Genomic DNA, 13220 nt, shown 5'->3' with positions numbered 1-13220 from the left:
CCCATGAACACACCCTTACCTGACCCGTGTGTTCGGTCTCGTCCTTGTTTATCAGATACATCAGGAAAAACCTGGGGATGGGAGGCAGCGGTAGACAGGTCGCAATCACCCTTACTTGCTCCTGATTGGCTGGCTGGGAATCCACCCACATGGACACCATCCCCCCTCCCCTAACTGGCCAGTATCTCGGCCTGGCTGGCGGCAGCCACGCCCCCACCCTCCTGATTGGCCAGTGGGCCCACACTCACATGTAATTGGCCAGGTTGTGCTCCTCTAGTGTGTGAGTCTCGAACCCATGCGGTGTTGAATCAAAGTAATCGCTGCCGATACCACAGATGAAGCACTTGGTCTGTGCATGGCAGGAGACATCAGAGTCAAGGCCCATTCAACCCCCCAGGGTCCCATGATCCCTCTGGGTCGCCCCCCAGATATGACCTACCTCCATATCTTCCTTCACTTGCTCTTGTTGGTCTCGGAGCTCACCAAAAGCGTCAATGATCAGACCTGGGGTGGCAGGGCGCAAGTCAGTGCCCAACCTCTGACCGAGTTCAGACTCCCTCCTCTTCTGGCTACCTACCTCTGAGTCCTGCCTCCCACCCTCATCCCCCTAATCACACCCTGTTTCCTAAAAATAATAATACCTAGCATTTATTGAGCACTTATCATGAGCCAGGCATTTACCACCTATGAATTGATTGAATTCTCACAACAACGCGATGAGGCTAGTATAATTAAACCCCCCATTTTACAGATGGAGAAACTGAGGCTCAGAGTGGTGACTTGCCCAAAGTCTCACAGCAGGGAGAGGCAGAGCCAGGATATGAATCCAGGCTGATGTGATCCTGGGCCTGCACTCTTAAATGAGCTAGTCTGCCTCTGGGCACAGAGCCCCCACTCCCACACCCCCGACAAGCACTGACCCTGGATGATGGCCAACAGGATGACGATGACAAAGAAGAAGAAGGTGATGTCGAAGACCACCCGGTACAGCTCGTATTCATCGCCTGCTGGGTCCTCAATCTCGTCCCCAATGCCCCCACCAGCTCGGACACCCACATACATGTGAAACAGGTAACACTGCGGGGGCAGGGTGAGAAGCACATTAGTCATGCATTCAATCATTCGACATTCACCCACTACCTACAGGGCCTTGGGCTAGTTGCAGCAGGGCACACATGGCAATGACTGAGACAGCCCTGAACCTTCCTCTCACAGGGCTCACAAACTTGGCATCAGACAATGACAGCCCAGAAATGATCGGGGCTGTGATAGGGAGGGCTCAGGGCCAGGACAGTGAAAGCACAGTGTAATCAGGGGTGAGATGGGGGAAGCACAGGAAGCGTTGAAGCTTTGAAAGCCTGACCCAGCCTGCGGTGATGGGGCAAGGCTTCCTAGAAGAGGGGACATGTGTGAGCTGGAACGTGAAGAAAATGTTAGGCGGGGGAGAGAGTTCCAGGCAGAGAAAACCACATGTGCTTCATCACCATTTGGGGAGGAAAGAATGCATCTTGCTCTTGTGAGGAACTGAAAGAGGTTCAGTGAAGCTGGAAAATAGAGTTGCTGTGGGCAAGAGCAGGGAGATAAATGAGGTCCAGCCAATGGTAATGGAGGGCTTCCTGTAGGAGGCAGCATTTAAGTTGAAGGTGAAGCATCAAGTGAAGAGGTGTGTGTACATAGGGCCGGGGAAGGGAGGAAGAGAGAATGTCAGATGCAAAGGGCTTGGGTTGGGAGGAAACACATGATCTTAGGGGAACTGAAGGAGGACCAGGCAGCCAGAGAGCAAAAAGCAAGAAGGACTCTGGTTAGACTCAGGCCAGGCTGGTTTTTCCCTGGCTTTGTAAGCCATGGTGAAGGCATCGGGAAACCACAAGAAGGTTCTGAGCAGAGGGAGGAACGTGGTCTGCCTGGCACTTGGGAAAGACTTTACACTGTTCTTTCTGTGTCCCTGGGAAGTGAGAGAACCCAGTTCTCTTGGGTAAGAGCTAAGACCAGTGACTGACGGGAACAAGGCTGAGTGGCAAGACCAGGTCTGGTGGGGCCTCAAATGTCAGCCTGAGTGGATCCTGCGAGCACAGTGCCAGATTACAGGCCATCTCTGAGATAAAGCCCTGGGATGATTCTTTCCACTGTGGCCCATGCCTATAGTAGGTTAAACTTAATTTGGGGGGAATTCCCTAGCGGTCCAGTGGTTAGGACTCTGCGGTTTCACTGCCGAGGGTCTAGGTTCGATCCCTGGTCGAAGAACTAAGATCTCACAAGCTGCACAGTGCAGCCAAACAAATTTTTTAAAACAAATAAATAAAAAGTTAAAAAAATTCACAAGTGGAGGAAATGCTAAGGTTCAGTTGGAGTATAATAAAAATAAAGATGGAGTCTAGTGGAATTCCCTGGTGGTTCAGTGGTTAGGACTCTGCACGCTCACTGCCAAGGGCCCAGGTTCAATCCCTGGTCAGGGAACTAAGATCCTACAAGCCGTGCGGTAAGGGCAAAAAAAAAAAAAAAAAAAAAGATGGAGTTTAGAAAAAAAAACAACAACTCAGTTTGGGTTATGACCACCACTCCTAGAATAGAAGAGAAAATAAAAACACGGATAGCATGCTTTGGGTGACACTCTTCGTTATAATGATGATAGTAGCTCACATCTATGGAATCCTTAATACCTGCCAGGCACTATTCTAAGACTTTTAAATCTTAGATGATCAGGGAGCATCACTGAGTCCTAAAAGCAACCCGAAGATGTAGGTACTGTTATTATACACCCATTTCACAGGTGAGGACACCAGAGGATGGAGAGGTTGAGCAGCCAACCCCAAATCACATGGCTTGTAAGTCAGGCACCGTGCCTGAGCACCCTTCCAATAAGGATAGCTTGAAAAACTCAAATACTATTACAACAGTGGCTACCATTTATTGAGCATTGTTCTAAGTACCTCACAAGTGTCAGCTCACTGAACCCTCACAATAAGTCTACAGGTAGGTTCTATTACTAACCCCCTTTACAGATGGGAAAACTAAGGGTCAGGGATGGTCAGTAACTTGTTCCAAGAGTGTTGGGGGGAGGGGCTTACCGTCATCATGTCGTCACACTTCATATCAGGCTCGTCCTCATCCTCACTCTTGTTGTAGAACTTGCGGAAAAAGTTGAAGGCCACCACGGTGTACAGGTAGACCACCACCGCCAGGAGGCCCACGGTCATCACCAGCTGGGGACGGGCAATGGGCCGGTCAGCTCCACTCTGGGCTTGCCCCTCCCCCATGCCCAGCCTTCTCTATCCTTTTTTTTTTAAAAAAATATTTATTTATTTATTTGGCTGCGCTGGGTCTTAGTTGCAGCACGCGGGCTCTATAGTTGAGGCATGTGTGATCTTTAGTTGCAGCATGTGGGATCAAGTTCCCTGACCAGGGATCAAACTCAGGCCCCCTGCACTGGGAGCGCAGAGCCTTAACCGCTGGACCACCAGGGAAGTCCCCAGCCTTCTCTATCCTTGCCCCAGTTTGGCCCAGGTGGCCTTCCCCCTGGGGTCTCACCACCCACACCCGCCCTGGCTCAGCCCGCCCAGCCTTGCCCCTCCTCACCCTACCTGCCCAGCCCTCACCCTCCACCCCTCATCAGACTGCCAAACTCGTCCCTCCAGGCTCACTGCCCTCAGACAGGTCCCCTCCACACCTGTTTCCCATTGTGGGTGACAGAGGAGAGGATGGTGCGCAACGTCTTGACCCCCATGGCAATGTCCAGGAGGTGGGCGGCAAAGAAGAAGTTGTTGTAGTGACCCAGGAGCGACATCACCATGTACCAGCCCAGATACAGGAAAGACTGTGGGCACACAGAGCCGGGTTCATGAGGGTCAAGGAGTACTCTGGGCACCAGGGAACAGTTGAGAGTGTTGGGCACGCTCTGGGGGTCAGGGGGCCACCTCTGGCTAGGGATTATTTGAAGGATCAGGAACAACTCTAAAACAACGGAGCACTCTGGGTGGGAAGCCATTCTGCAGGGAGTTGGGGAACCCTCCACAGAAGGACATAGTCTGGGAATTCAAGAGTGTTCTGGGTGGTAAGGAGCCTTGGGTGGGTCAGAGGTGCACAGGGGTCAGGAGTCAGCCCCTGGTCAGGGATACCTGGGGTGGGGCACCCGACGCCCTCGGGCCCTTCTCCTGCAGGCCCCCCCCACAGGGCCCCCCTCACATTGTCTGTGAAGATGACCCCAAACTTCCAGATCTGGTACTTGATATCGATGGACATGAGCCTGTAGGGTGGAGGGAAGAGGGATGGCCAGATGCTGGGGGGTCAGACCCTGACCACCTCCCCTGCCTGTCCCAGGCCTGTGCAGGGTCACCCCTGGCTCACCAGGTGAGCAGCCCCGGTGGTGGTTCAGGCTTGCGCTCATTGTGGGCTGTGATCTCCAGCGTGGCCAGATCCATGCCCAGGAGCTCGGCGATCCGCTCCCTCCCAAAGATGTCCCCGTGCTTGTCCAAGACCTACGCAGGGGAGCATAGGGCCGTGTAGACACAACTAGGGTGGGGAAGGTCATAGCCTGCATGGTTGGGGGTGTCTGGGGACACTCTGAACTTTGTGTGAGAGATTGGGGGTGCATTTTTCTGGGGAGAAGGGCCAGAGCTTTCTTCAGATCCTCAGGAGGAAGGTCCCAAAGTGATAAAGGTCCAGTTTCCTCAGTAGCCAAATTAATTGGGATAATTTATTATTATTAGGCAGGTAGGCAAGGAATCCTATATAACTGGCGTCCCCAACCCATCATCTATGAATTCATCTCCTCCCACTCACCCCCTCACTCACTCTGCTCCAGCCACACTGGCCCCCTCACAGCTCCTCAAATATACCAGGCACATTCCTCCCCCAGGACCTTTGCACTGGCCGTTCCCCCTGCCCAGGACACCCTTCCCCCAGATTCCCACCTGCCTCACTCCCTCACCTCCTGATCACCCTGCACGAAAGAGCAACCTGTCTGGGCCAACACCCACGCACTCCCCACCCCTCCGCGGGGCTTTTTTCTTCTACAGCACTTATCACCACCTGAATGCTATAAATGTGTTCCTCCTCTGTCTTTCCAACTAGAGGGTGCAAATGTGTTTACTCCTTGGATTCCAGGTCCCTAAAACAGGTCCTGGCACACAGTAGGTGCTCAAGAAACATTTGTTGAGTGACTGAATGATTGTAACTGAATGTTTTCCTATGTGCCAGATACTGCTCATGTAGTAGGTCATATAACCTTTACAACAACCTGGTGGGGTCGGCCCTCATTACTTCACTTTGAATATGAGGGAAACTGAGGCACAGAAAGGTTGACCCCACTAGGAATAGAAAAGCAGACAATCGAGCACCAGAGTCTGTGTGCTGAAAATAGGATGCCTTACTTCCTCCCTCAAAACTAATATTCAGAGTATTTACTCTGCGCCAGGCACCGTGCTGTGCTTGTTACACGTGTCGTCTCATTACAGAGCGGGAGGGGTGACTGGCATGCTCACTTCCAGACTGGCAATCGGAGGTGCTCCTCAGACAGTCAAAGCCTCTTGCCCAAGGTCACACATGAAGCAAGTGCTTGACGGGGTTTGGATGGCCTGGTGGCAGCAAGGAACCCAGCCCGGGAGGCCCTTCCACCTCCCCATCCACGTCCTCTCACCTTCCGCTTGACAAATTTGTCCCAGTAGTTGCTGGGGAAAGACCTGCCAAGAGAAAGAAGCCACAAGAAAGACATCAGGGTAGGAGGGAACAGGAGCCACCAGCCAGGCCGGGGCGGGGGGTTGGAATTCCAATGCTTTTCTCACAGGAGACAGGGGGGGTCACATCTCACTCAGGGTCAGGCTCTAAAGACTCCAGGCCAGGTGACTTTTGCCCAAGGTCAACTCTTACCCTGCCCTCCCCCGCTGCTGTTGTTGGTGGAGCCCAGGTGAGGCAGGCGGCTCGCATTCGGAGCTGGGATGTGCAAAGACCCCAGAACTGCACTCAGGTGGGGAGGAGTCGGGACCAGCAGCCTGGCCCTGCTCCGGTTCCGGGGTGCTTCCTCACACTGTTTAATTTTATTTGATGATTCTGGCCCTTTATTTACCAGTTTTCTAATTGATGAGTTGATGTCCCAACATCCTGCAAAGGTGGGCCAATGAGTTTTGCTGGGGAGGGGGTCGGGGGTGAAGTGGAGATTTATTATGAATCCATGGATTTAGGCCTATTTGATGTGTGTTTCAATTTGTGGCACTTCCTATCCTTATCAACGCTCAAACTGTCCTTGATTTGTCCACAGGGAGCCCCTTCTAAGCTGGCAGCAGGGTCCTTTCAGCATGTCACCATTTTTCAGTGAGCACACCCTTGCTTTCTGACATAACAAGATAATCCAGGCTCATCTTACACTTCCCCGACCCAGCCCTGAAAAATCTGCCACTTCTCCAAGGAGTTTGGTTCCTTGTCACAGGAAATGGTATTTAGAAGTCGAGGTCTTGGGCAGACACCATTTTAAATAGGTGTCTCTCTCTCTCTCTCTTAAGCATGTGTACTTGAATGTGTGTAAGTTAAATGTGTCTTTGATGGTGACAATGAGAGTATAGGATGTCCTTGGTATAGCTTCTCTCTCTCCTTGCACCACTTCACTAGGCAGGACCCCATAAGAAAATAACTTCCGGGACTTCCCTGGTGGTTCAGTGGTAAAGAATCCGCCTTCCAATGCAGGGGACGTGGGTTCTATCCCTGGTCCGGGAAGATCCCACATGCCACGGGGCAACTAAGCCCGCACGCCACAGCTACTGAACTCGCGCGCCTCAACGAGAGAGCCTGCATGCCACAAACTACCGAGCCCTCGCGCCCTGGAGCCCGTGCGCCACAAGGAAAAGCCTGCTCTCGGAAACAAAAGATCCTGCATGTGTGCCTCAACAAAGATTCTGCATGCCGCAACTAAGACCTGATGCAAAAAAAAAAAAAAAAAAAAAAGTGTCTTCATTAAAAGAAAAAAGAAAATGACTTCCAACCCTTACCTAGAGCTTACACTGCCCCAGAAACTACATTAACTCATTTCATTGTCACAAGGTCCTTGTGAGGTCGGTGCTATTATATATCCCCACTTTACAGATAAGGAAACTGAGGCACAGAGAGGCCAAGTGACTGGACCAAGAATTCCCAGCTACAGTGTGGCCAACCCAGGGCTCCAACCTGACCTGGTGCTCTTACTCTAGACATGCCTCCCTCTAAGGACGCAGCCCCGCTGTATGAACAAATAAGATGGGACTTGACCTGGGGGAAAACGGAATGGGCTGGGAGTGTACTTTGGGGGTCCAGAGTCCCACCACGTTGCCCTCACAGCCGTCATTTCCTCTCTGGGCTCAGTTTGAAAACCAAGTGATTTCATATATTTCCCACTCATGGCACCTGGTGAGAATCCCGCATGGGGACAGAGTTTAAAATGCAGGTTCCTGGGTGCCACCTCAGATTCACTGAACCAGAATCCCCAGGGATGGGGCCCAGAAATCCCCATGTGTCAGCAGCACCCCCAGAGGTACTTTAATGCAGGGGAAATTTGTCTGTATTACTAAGAGGAAGACAAAGGCTTGGGGAGAATGAGTCAGGACGGGCAGTGACTGGAACTCCGGCCTTTTGAGGCCTGGGCTGGGACTGGAGTGGAAACCCAGCTCTGCGTCCCCAACCCACCACGAGGCTGGGGCTGGGCCCTTACGGAGTGTTGAGCACCAGCCGGTCCCACTGCCCCTTCACGTCATCGTCTTCAGGCTGCTCCGTGATGTAGAGGCCGTCAAACTCCAGCTTCCGGGCCAGTTCCTTCTCCCGCTTAAAGATCACCAGGGGCACCTAGATCATGCAGGGAGGCAAAGGGGTGGGTGTCAGGAGACCACAGCCTCGGCAGGAGCTAGGACATCTTGCTGGAGCCTTTGTGAGACCCCACATTAGAGGAGCTTTCCCAGAGTGATCAGGGTAGTAGTGGGGAAATGCGGTCAGAGGGTCAGGGCTGGGATGAGGAAAAAACCCGGGAGAGCCCAGAACGGGCACCTGCTGCAGCCTGGGGCCTCCCAAGGGAAGGAGGAGGAATAAAACAGGCAGGTGAAAGGAGGTGGAAGTGGGGCAGAGCATTCCAGGCAGAGGGGACAGTACTTGTAAAAGTTCTAAGCCAAAAGAGCTCTGTTCGTCCAATTGTAAAGTATCAAGATTTGCTGAACAGTCAGTTCTCATGGAACCCGTACTGAAGTTTTCGTAATACACCTTACGGGGCATCACAAGCTTCAGGCAGAGTTGATGTCAGAATCCACATCCCCCTGTTGGCACCCGTGTTATGTCTGAGGCCCACAGACCCTCACAGATATTAATTCACCAACTGACCAACATGTAGAAAATAAACATTCCCGAATGACAAATTTTGCTTCTTGATCCAGAAATTAACATCGTCACAGGACCCATCTCCTCAGCTGCAACCTGTATCAGTTCCCAGTTTGAATATCACCCTTGCTAAAGACCCCAATCCTGTACTCAGTCCCCCAGCCTTACCCCAACCCTAGACGCCCCTCTGTCCTAATCACTGTGTTAGATGCCCCAGCCCCTGCCCCAGGTCCTCTCAGCCAGTGCCCCGGCACACATCCCCTCCAAACACACACACACGCGCGCGCGCGCGCGCACACACACATGCCCTAGCCCCAAGGCTGTGGTCATGACCCACCTTGAGACAGTTGTAGCCAATGATGCAGAGAAAGGCCACCAGCGTATGCAGAAGGCTCAAGCAACGCAAGGCAGGTTCCATGTAGCCCGTGCTCTCCTCCAGGAAGTAGTACACCATGTTCTCATCCTCGTCGCTCTCTGCTTCCTCTCCAGCCCCCGAGCCCCAGCCAGAGCCTCCACCTGACCCTGCTCCTGACAGGTCCCCAGATGCTGAGCTCTCCATATCATCCTCCCCTGGTGGAGAGTCTGAGACCTAAAGGGGGACAGAGGTCAGACAGGGTGGGGACCCGGTGTCCTGGTACCTGGTCTGCCACACCCAAAACTGGGCCCTCGTCAGATACAGTCTCTGCAGGACTGTCCATCAAGATCAAGGGGTGGGCCCAGGACCCTAGCTAGCAAATCAGATTCTGTCTTGGGAATCTGACTATTGAACTGAGTGACAGGAGGACTGAAAACAGAGTTGATTCGTCTTGATAGTGGAGCCCTAAAGAGGCTACTTTTAACACTAATATTAACACTAATACTAAAATTAGTAGTAGCTGTCATTTATTTATACAGCACCTTTTTTTGTCAGGTACTATTCTGAGTGCTTTACATACATCAGTCCTCTTTTTTTTTTTTTTTGCTGGGCCTCGCACATCTTGCAGGATCTTAGTTCCCTGATCGGGGACTGAACCCGCGCCTTCAGCAGTGAAAGCGTGGAGTCCTAACCACTGGACCGCCAGGGAATTCCTCATGTTAATCCTCTTTTAATTCCCACAGCTCTAAGATGTAGGCTCTGTTATTATCCCATATTACAGATGAGGAAATTAAGGCACAGAAAGGTTAAGAACTTTGCCTAACATCATGCAGCCAGTGAGTGGTGGAGCCAGACTCTGATCCTACAGAAGCCATGCTCTGACCATTCTGCTAGACTGCCCCTCTGTCCTGTTATCTAGATCTCGCGCAAGACCCCGAGGGTCCCTTTGTCCTTTGGGAGGCCTGCTTCATAGCCCTCTCCTTCTCTTCCATGAGCTGCCCATTTCCTCCTCCCCACAAATTTCTCTTTAGCTTATGTGAGAACAAAGAGATGTAACCGAATCCGCGGGTGTTGCAGAGAGGGGAAGGCCTGCACCCAGGGGCACAGGGCTGGCCAGTGGCAGAGCTGAGCGTGGAACCCAGGACTGATTCCCTGCACTAACTCCCACAGGGCACTCAGGCATCTGTTCCAGATGGACCCAGACACACATACTCACCACCACAGGGGTCTTAAGCTCCAGGTGTTCAGCCTGAACCTTCCTGGGGACCCTGAGCCCAACACCTTGTCCCTGGTGAACTGCAAGGGCCCTGGGAACCCGTTAGGGGCTGAGCCTGCCGCCCCACAGCCCAGGTAAGTGCCTGATCCTCCCGGTCCCTCTTGATCAGCACCTTATAAAACAGCAGGATGAAGTTGATGGCAAATGCCAAGAAGAGGGCAAGGAATCGCAGAGTGTAAAAGTTCCGGGAGAGGTAGTTCTAAGATGAGGAGAGAAAGAAAAAGAGCTCACGGTCCACTTGCTTCCCGGGAGAATTTATCCCAACATTCACCCACAACCCAAGCACCGGGGTCCTTAATATCTGGTCCCACAATCTCCCATTTATTGAGTGCTTATTGTATACCAAGGCCTGGGCTAAGAGCTTTATATACGTGAAACTGTTTAATTCTCACCACAACCCTATGAAGTAGGTACTGCTGATATGCCCACTTTCTGGATGAGGAAATGGAGGCTCAGGGTGGTGAGCTGTCTTGTCCAAGGTTACGTAGCCAAGAAGTGGCAGACCTGGGCTTTGAAGCCAGGCGGTCCAGCTACAGAGTCCACACTCCCAACCACTCTGCCATGCTGCTTCCCGGGTGAGGGTACCCTGTCTGCTTTATCCCAGGCAGAAGACATCTACTTCCACCTCTCCCTTCCTCTTTTTCTCTCCATCCCCCATGCTTTCCCCAAATCCTCACTAAACCACCCTCTGTCCAACATGTTTCCCTCAGCCCCTCATGTCAGGCTGGCCTGGAGAGGACATAGGACAGATGGAGCCATGGACCCCGAACTCCCTTCTTCTGGGCCTGGATGAGGAGATGAATTCTCCCCCCACAGGAGGAGCTGGGGCTGGTGTGGCAGCTCCTTCCTGAAGGCTAAGAGCCAAGAAATAGGCCACGGTGGGAGGAACAGAGCCATGGCCTCAGTAGGATTTAGCTCTGGATAGAGGATGGGGGTGGGAAGCTGAGGCCAGTGGCCCCAGGTGCGCAAACGAGGGGAGGCTGGAATAAGGACGGTGAGCAGGGAGAGGCCGAGGAGCCAAGTGGGGACCACCTGAAAATGCTGCCCTGTGCCCAGGTCCTGCTCTGTCTGGGGACGTCTCTGCTGTCTGCCCATATAGACTTCCCCACAGAGATGAGCCTGGCCCAGGCGGGCTCAAGGACAGGGTTGGGGGAGACGTGGTGTGAATGTTTTCTGGGAGAGGAGGCTTCAGGGTGCCCTTGCTGGGTCCTCACCAAGAACTTCACCCTCTGTACTTCCAGTTCTCCCCAGAATTCCAGGTCCCCGCCTCCAGCCCCCTCCTTCTTTGGAGGGGGGGGAGGAGGAGCTGTCTTCTTGGGGGGTTCTGGTGGGGGTTCGGGGACTTCTTTCTTCTCCCCATTCTCAGCACTGCAGGGCAGGACACAGAAAGAGTGAGCATGTGCCTGGGAAATGCATTCATTCATTCATTCAAAGCCATGAGCAGGGGCCCACCCCATGCCTGGTCCAGGTCTAGATGGTGCTGGGGACACCGTGGTGAGACAACTTCCAGCCCTGTCCCCATGGGGCTCCAGTCCAATGGGGGTACAGACCCGTCACCAGACAGTGGCAGCCTGGAGTGGTCGGGGGGGGGACGAGGGTAGCTCAGGGGCTTATGGGAGCCCAGAGGAGACACCTCTCCAACTTAGGGGGCATGTCAAGGTCGGCTTCCCAGAGAAGGAGCCATGTGAGCCAAGATGGGAAGGAGGAGGAAGGCTGAGACGAAGCGCAGGAGAAGGTTTTACAGGCGGAGGGAACGGCTGGTAGAAAGGCTTGCAGGTTAAGAGAGGAGCGTTCATTTCTCTACTGCCTTTCACAGAGGCCCTCCTCTGGGCCTGGGCCTGGGATGGGTGATGCTGAGGTCCCAGAGTGAACAGGACATCCTCAGGCCCTGACCTCAGGAGGCTTCTAGTCCAGGAGGGAGGCAGTGATAGGGGCTGGGCCCCTTGGACCCAAGGCCACTCACTCGGCTTTCTCAGGCTCCGGCTCTGGAGGCACCTCCTCTTCCTCTCCATCCACCTGGCGGCAGGGCAAGTATCAGGGCTGAGCCTGCACCCCAAGCGCCTCTCAGACCTGCCTATTCCTCTCTGTGTCCCTTTCTGGCCGTTTCTCCTGGGCAATCTAAGTTGTACTCCCCCACCCCACCCCCCAGAAGAGGGATCATGATTCTCATTTTACAGAGGGGAAACTGAGGCTCAGAGAAGTGGAGTGCCTTGGCTAAAGCACTGTGCAGAGTCAGGCTGGCTCCAAGTGGAGCTCTTCTCCCCTCATGGCCTTCCATCACCTTGACAACCTTCCATCACCTTGACAACTGCACCCCCATGGCACTTATTGCACTGAGGGCCTGAGGATGCTTTAGGGGCCTCTGTCACGTGGACTACTTAATTCCCTACAACCGCCTGTATCTCTGAGGGTCTTTCCCAGTGTCTCTGACCCTATCTTGGGTCTTTTTAGTTCTTGGTCCTGCTTCTCCTCTAATTTGGTCTCTGGGTCTCTTGCTCTTTCTGTTTCCAGACACTTTTTCCTGTCTCTCCCAGAATCACTACCCTCTTCACCGGGAGACTTCCTCCAGGTCTCCATCTCTGCGTCCATCTCTCAGTGTGTCTCTCTTTGTCTCTGCGTATCTCTCAGGCCCTCTCTCCACCCTTTTCCTCTCTCTGTGCACCGCTCTCCAACCTCTATTTGTCTCTCTTTCCCTCTCTCACCCTGCCTCCTACCCCAATCTCTCCAAAACCCTGAAGTCCCAGCCCGCGCTCTCACCCCCAGCTTCCTCTTGATGATGGGGGAGCCCTCGGGCGTGGGCGGCTCCGCCGGCGTCGTGTCACCCATGTCCCCGAGGCCGCCGGCCCCTTCGGGCCGGAAGGGACCATCCTCGGCCACGGCCACAGTCCCGTCGGGGCCTCCTGGGCCGACCTCCTGCGCCGCCGCCTCCTCGTCGCCCGCGCCCTCCGCGGAGTCGCCCGCGCCTTCGCCCGCACCCTCGCCGTCCACGTCGCCTCCGGGCCCGGCCGGCTGCTCGCCGTGCACCTCGTCGCCCGTGGGGTCGGGCATGCCCGCCAGGAGCTCGGTCATCGTCACCTTCTTGGCGCCCTCCACCAGGCCGCCGCCGAAGAGCGAGCCCCAGAGCAGGCGCAGCGCGCCCGCCGCCACCCCCGCGGCCGCCGACCCCGCGCGCGCCAGCGCCCCCCAGAGCAGCGCGGCCACGGCCGTCGCGGCCTCGCGCGCCGTCTTTTTTTTTTTTTTTTTTTTTTTTTTTTTTTTTTTTTT

The 13220-nt window shown here is 54.0% G+C and overlaps 1 protein-coding gene across 1 annotated transcript in view; it reads right to left on the bottom strand.

The window, feature by feature from the left end:
- RYR1 (ryanodine receptor 1) overlaps nt 1-13220 on the bottom strand; it is a 107928-nt gene that overhangs the window by 459 nt on the left and 94249 nt on the right. The window contains exons 81-95 of the mRNA XM_029235932.1: nt 12714-13181; nt 11920-11972; nt 11171-11324; nt 10069-10155; nt 8663-8914; nt 7673-7803; nt 5636-5678; nt 4345-4475; nt 4183-4243; nt 3668-3814; nt 3069-3203; nt 921-1077; nt 440-504; nt 249-349; nt 20-71 (exon numbers count right to left, since the gene is read on the bottom strand). Coding sequence (XP_029091765.1) covers nt 20-71; nt 249-349; nt 440-504; nt 921-1077; nt 3069-3203; nt 3668-3814; nt 4183-4243; nt 4345-4475; nt 5636-5678; nt 7673-7803; nt 8663-8914; nt 10069-10155; nt 11171-11324; nt 11920-11972; nt 12714-13181 — 2037 coding nt within the window. The remainder of the gene's footprint in view (nt 1-19; nt 72-248; nt 350-439; nt 505-920; nt 1078-3068; nt 3204-3667; nt 3815-4182; nt 4244-4344; nt 4476-5635; nt 5679-7672; nt 7804-8662; nt 8915-10068; nt 10156-11170; nt 11325-11919; nt 11973-12713; nt 13182-13220) is intronic.

Source organism: Monodon monoceros, unplaced genomic scaffold (assembly GCF_005190385.1).
Source record: "Monodon monoceros isolate NGI ecotype Baffin Bay Population unplaced genomic scaffold, NGI_Narwhal_1 Super_Scaffold_10, whole genome shotgun sequence".
NCBI classification, from domain to species: domain Eukaryota; kingdom Metazoa; phylum Chordata; class Mammalia; order Artiodactyla; family Monodontidae; genus Monodon; species Monodon monoceros.
This window is presented reverse-complemented; position numbering and strand designations above follow the sequence as displayed.